The sequence below is a fragment of the Balaenoptera borealis genome, assembly GCF_965194805.1.
Source record: "Balaenoptera borealis genome assembly, chromosome: 12".
Taxonomy (NCBI): Eukaryota; Metazoa; Chordata; class Mammalia; order Artiodactyla; family Balaenopteridae; genus Balaenoptera; species Balaenoptera borealis.
In genome coordinates this window covers 37663780-37670229 of record NC_138869.1, presented here as the reverse complement: position 1 = coordinate 37670229, position 6450 = coordinate 37663780, and the positions used below count along the sequence as shown (strand labels likewise).

General features: G+C 41.4%; 1 protein-coding gene across 4 annotated transcripts in view; it reads right to left on the bottom strand.

Moving 5' to 3' along the window:
* Positions 1-53: 53 nt before the first annotated feature.
* ERC2 (ELKS/RAB6-interacting/CAST family member 2) overlaps positions 54-6450 on the bottom strand; it is a 956481-nt gene continuing 950084 nt past the window's right edge. For all 4 annotated transcript variants that reach the window (XM_082346804.1, XM_082346806.1, XM_082346805.1 and 1 more), the window contains one exon: positions 54-3006. In XM_082346804.1, the coding sequence (XP_082202930.1) occupies positions 2692-3006 (315 nt within the window). In that variant the 3' untranslated portion in view covers positions 54-2691. The remainder of the gene's footprint in view (positions 3007-6450) is intronic.

Below are 6450 nucleotides of genomic sequence, written 5' to 3'. Positions count from 1 at the left end.
AAGATTAGAAACCACCACAGTTGGAGCATTTATTCAAGATGGAATGAACTCGCTTCAGAAAGAAACAAAGTTTATTTGATGAATATAAATAAGGCGATCAGCACAAAGTACTTCTCATACACGTGATAACAAATTTATGAACTGTACATACCTTGTACGTTGTACTTCTACTAGACACGAGGTTACAATGACTGGCTACTACATGCCCACTGGTAGTTTCTGAGGGTTCCTTAGTTTTATTTATTTATTTTTTATATCGAAGTCCATAATCACATGGTCAATATCACAACCCACATGCCACTCACTTGGAGAAATATTACAAGAAGCACTGTCAAACGAGGGTCGCTGGGAATTAGATACACTGACCCCTGGCAGCATTCAAACGCCACTCGACACAAAAACATCTCAGTAGAGCTTATGTCAACACATTTGAGGTCTCGTCATAAACACTGTTTAAAAAGTAAATGGAAACCCACTTTCAAATGAAAGTTGACACGCTGTTAACGTGCATACTGGATACACAAAAATCATTAAATACAAAATAGAGACGGTACATTGAAATCAAACGGGGTATAAAGTATAAGCTTGCTTCTGCACAAAGCAAGCAGACCAACTCCTAAACGTTAGCCTCAACTTTTTCAATTTCATCATGACTGAGGGGGAAACCTGCTAAAGTCTGCGCAAAGGAAATGTCTTCCCAATAACACAGTGTTTGTTGTAAACACAAACTATTTTTAATCTGTGAAAAGGGAATTTTTTTTGGTAAACCCCCAACATCAGAGAATATTACATGATATATAATGAAAAGATGCTATGTTAGACAGAATTCAATTTTTAAGGGACTAAATGATAATGTCCCCGTAAAAGTAAGATCGGTACGACTTTAAACCAACATAAGTGGGGCAAAAATGAGCCCCCCAAACAATAGGTGTGACAAAATTGGCACATACTTGGAAATAGCTAACTATACACGGTTGGTTGATTTTTCTGTTTCTAGGACCCTCTATTCCCTAGTGGATTTCCTACTTCCTACTTCAAGTATTCAGTGGCAGGGTTCAGATCGGGACCTGGTTGCAGGAGGCAGTGCGGCCACCTACTGGAGGACACCCAAACCGTTCACGGGGACGAGCTGCAGGCCTGGGTTTCCATTGCGACGTTATGTCAGAGTGTGCTAAATACGTCTGCAAAGAACTCTGCTCATTTCTCCAATCAAGACCTAGATCCCTTTGATAGTTAAAGGACAAACTTTTTAAACATGAATGTATTGGATTGCTTATGCAACACAAAAGCTTTACACAGTTTGCAATACTTACGACAAGAACAAAGCCAGAAGCAAGAAACCTGCTCGAATATATTACTCCTAATGCACCAAGGATGAACAGTGCAGCTCAGACACAGTTTCGTCTTCCCCGATAGATAAATAAGGTGTCTGACTTTTAAGTATCTCTATGGCTCACGCGAGAGGTCCAGAGTTAATTGCACCGACATTTTAAAAAGTAATAATAACGACTAAATTCAATGCAAGACTTCAGGAACATCTGCTTAGAATCCTTTCCACAGCAGCAAAGAAAGACAACTATATTTATTAAGGCCACTCATGCTTAAATTCACTGTTTGTCCTTTAAAAATGCAGATTTTCATCCCCCACTTGCATACCTGTGGAAGTGTTTCTTCCAATGACAAGAAAATGGATCAGTACAAGAGTTGCACATGTTTGCCAGACTTGGTCATGAGTTTTATGAAGTTATAACAACTTTAAGTTTTTTTGAATCTTCAGAGGAAGCAGGAGGAGTTTAATTCTCCTTAGTACCATGTCACTGTATGTAAAAGACCTCAAAATTTGGTCTCTTTCCCTGGCATGTGCTTTAAATAATGACTCTGTACCACAAACATGTTGTGTAGAGCTATATACAGATACACTGCTTTTGTGATTATTCCTCATTCATCAATGTTTTCATGTTTGATGCTGAAAATGTTTTGGAATCCATGTTGGAGACATTTTAAAAAAATGAGAAATGACCCTTCGTTTACAGAAGATCGAAGCTTACACTGTGTGCACAGCATTTGGATCTTGAATGTGAATGAGTCCCAGCTTCTTCGTGGAGACCTGCATGTACGGGAATGGGGAGAGTCTGAGGCTCAGCCGCATCCCAGCCATGGGGGAGGCATGAAACACATGGAACAGAAATATGCAGGTGTCTCAGGCTCTGGCCACTCCCCAGTATAAAAACAGGGTAGATACAACCATGAATGATCAATTTAGATGTGCCATGCATTGTCAGAGACACACACCATGTTCTCATAAGGCGATTTCTTGGCAAGTACTAGTGGTTTAAAAAATTGATTTCATTTCCAACCTGGCCCAGAGGTAACTACTGGTTCCACCATCAAAATGTGGTTCTTCAAACAGCAGATTAAAGAAATAGAGGAGGGTAAAGGCCCACCATTTTTGGTGTTTTGGTTTCTTTGTCAAACACTCCATGAATCTTGGTATACAAACACTGCCAACACCACTCACTCACAGAATTTACACTTTTTGATAATCTAATGCATCAGGTATGACCACTTAGACTGAACCAGAAGAAAAACGGGAGATGAAGCTAGCTGTCCAACAGAAGCTGAATCCACAGTTAAAATCCCATGGAGTTCAAATTTATCCAGTGATATTTAAGTAACATAAGTAAAATGTTATCAAATAATGACATTCAGAGGAGATGAACACATTTTAAATGCCCGAATCCCGACCAAAAAAAATGGAGGACCTGCCATGTTTTCCTCCTCCGCATTCTCCTTTCCAACATGTCTGAATCCATGAGAAAGGACATGAGATGATGAAGGAAATACCAAGTTGAACAGAATTGTGCTCAGTAATGAAAGTGAAAACTCCTCTTCGGTCCTGATGAGCGTTCCCGGGTGGTGATGGCCAATGATGTGAGCTGCACTGCAATAGATTATCAGAATATTGCTGCAGAGCTGCACTTCCCCTTTAGTCAGCCCTTCTGATAGCTGCAACAAGAAAGCACAGAGTTTAGCAGGGAGAGGAACTGGCAGTGATATCGGAGATAATCCTGGCAGACACTCCCCCAACTCCCACCCCTGCCCCCACCCCACCACTCTCTTTGATTGGGGTTGATTGGGATCGGGAGGGCGGTGATGCGGAGGAAGCATGGAGTGACGAAGTGACAGAACGTTACATTATGTCCTGCAAACACATCTGAGAAGAGGCCTCTTTCAAAATATTTCACATACAGGTATAGATGACTCTTGATATGCAAAAAGAAATTGAAAGGAAATAAGCCAAAACTGTTGTAGTGATTATTTCTATGTGATCAGATTGTGAATTTTTTTCTCTCCACGGGTTTTCTACAACGAGTATGGTTTTTAAATTATTTTTAAACTTGACTTTATAGATATTAGAGAGTTGAAGATGGTCAAGACACCAGAAAACTTAACATTCACTTACAAACCACCTAAGAGCAACGATTTAAAAGAATACTGGAAATTTCACTCCTAGGTGTATATCTGGAAGAATGGAAAACAGGGACTCAAAAAGACTACTTGTACACAATTGCTCACAGCAGCATTACCAACAATAACCAAAAGGGAGAAACAAATCCCAAGTATCCAGCAACAGATGAATGGAGAAACAAAAGGTGGTGGTATATACACACAACAGAGTATTATCCAGCCCTAAAAAGAAATAAAGTTCTGATTCATGCTACAACATGGATGAACCTTGAGGACATCATGCTAAGTGAAATAAACCAGTCACCAAAGAACAAATACTGTACGATTCCACTTACATGAAACATCTACAAGAGACAAATTCAAAGATGCAGAAAACAAATTAGAGGTTACAGGGGCTCAAAGGGAAGGCAGGAATGAAGAGCTATCTTTTAATGGGTACAGAGTTTCTGTTTGCAGTAATGAATAAGTTCTAGAAATGGATAATAGTGTTGGTTGTACAATGCCGTGTATGTATTTAATGCCACTGAATTGTAGACTTAAACTGGTTAAAATGGTAGAATTTTAATGTATATTTTACCACAATAAAAGCATAACTTAAAAAAGAATATTGATATCTCCTTAAGCAGAGCAGAATGAAACAAAGTTGGCTGCCATCCCCACATCCCATGACGTGTGTGTATATGTTTAGCCCTAAACATAAATGCAACAGTCATCCATTTGCATACTTCACGCCCTGGGGAAGAGGTATCCAGAAGCACCCCGAGTTTTCTCACTGTCCCCATAAGGGTCCCTGGGTGTGGGATACAACTGCAGCCTGGGAAGAAACAGTAAAATGGGTGAGAAGAGAGGACCATCCCACATCGAGCCTTCAAATGATGACTTTCCTCCCTACTGATGCTGGACTTTGTGCGCCTGCATCATTATCATTCACATATGGTCTCTGAATACTTTGGGAGTTTCCAGGCACATGGCAATAGTGCAGCTACCTGGGGAATATGGTGGGGAGGGAAAAGATCAAACACACACACTCACACACCTGTGAGCCACTTTTTATATATAGTCTGAGCTGCCTGATTTGGTGGTCGATACACAGTATTTCTCAAGTCACACTGACTAATGAGCCAACCAAAGATCCCACTGTCTGCACAGGTAGGCAGTTATTTCGAGCCCTTATTAAGCAGTGCAAATGAAATATGTGGCTTGGATGAACTGTGCTAATTCATACTCTGAGGAGTTTGGTGTAACGCCTCTGGTTAAGAAACTTGAATCGGGGCAAAAAAATGACTTTTGCAGAGCCAGAAAGCTAGGGAGTTCCTAGAGCAGATCATATTACTTATTCTGGCACATAAAATCTCTGCAAACTTTGTATGAAAATTGTAAGTCAGAGCACGCTTTCTGCTTCATGAGCTGTGCATAGCTCTAATTCTTTTGTGCATTAAGCATTTCTTAATCATCCTTTTAAGGGGCTGACCAATATATTAAAAGGCCACATGACTAAAAGGTAAAGAGAAACCCAAAGTAGTACTAAAATGCACCGGTCGTATTTTACAGATGGGGAAATGAGTGAAAAATAATTACAGCGAATGTCCGACGTCCTTGATGTTTTTCCAAGATAAAGTAGCAAAGAACAACCATTTATTCAGTTGAGAGAAAGATTTCCAGCTGGGTAACAGGTCACAAGGCAGAATACAGTGCCTCATGACCGCCACGCACCGCTTTGGGGTAAGGTTTGCGCTGTGGAAAAGCGAACTCTCAAAAAGTGTCGTCGTTCCTTCCACTGGACAGTCCATTCGCCAGGAGGCCTAATGGATTTGAGGGGAAAAAACTCAGATGACACTGCCAGCAGTTGCAAATGCAAATGATCCCTTGTTGAGGGGCAAATAAGCATACACTTTAAAAAACTTTTTCAAAAGCAACCCTGGCTTCCAGCGAGGAAGCAATCTGGGCGGCCACCCACCGTGAGATGATCTCTGGCCGGCCCTCCCTGCCCTGGATGGTCACAGCAGCCCCAACCTGTCACCATGCGTCCTCTCTTCCAGCACCCACTCTACACTGTCACCGGTGCAGCCAACAGTGCTATTTCAACAACAACATCTACTTCATCTTGCACTCCCTGTTTACAGCCTTCATTTATAATCCCATCGCCGTCAGGGCGGAGGACGGACTCCAGGCCATGCTGGCCTCTCTCTCTCTCTCTCCAGCTCCACGCTTCATGTTCCCCCTACGCTGTACTTGCTTCTGCAGTCCTAAAGCTTGCCTTCCCCCTCATTGCACAGACCTGTCTTTCTGTCTGACATGCATTCACACTAACCCTTGACCTGACCGATTCCTACTTATTCTTCCGTCTCAGTTTAGATGTCTCTTCTTCCCTGGAGGTCTTTCCTGACCCTCCTAAGTGTGGGATGTGGCACAAGAAGTCTCGCACATACTGCACTGTCCCCTTTCGTGACTTGTCTAGACTTTTACTGTCCAATATGGTAGCCGCTGAACAAATGTGTCTACTCAGCACTTGAAATGTGGCTAGTCCAACTTGAGATGTGCTGTAAGTGTAAAATGTGACCGGATTTTAAAGATTTAGTGTGAATTTAGTTTTTTTTCTATTGACTTCATGTTAAAAATGATATTTTGGATATATTGGATAAAATTAAATATATTATTAGAATTTCACCTGTTTCTTATTACTCTTTTCAGCATGGCTACTAGAAAACTCAGAACTACAGATGTGGTTTGCAATATACTTCTAATGAACAACATTGGTCTAGGCTACAAGCTCTATGAGGGCAGGGGTCATGCTGGTCTTGCTCACTTAGCATCCCCCGTGCCACGCACACTTCATGGAATAAGTTGATTTACTCATCCTTTCCACAGATATTAGAGAGCACCTAGAGTAGGCAGAATCCTAAAGTCCTCCCCACCCCAAAGATTTCCTGCTGTAATCCCTGGCACTGGGACTGTGAACAGCTCACAACATGATTATGTTAC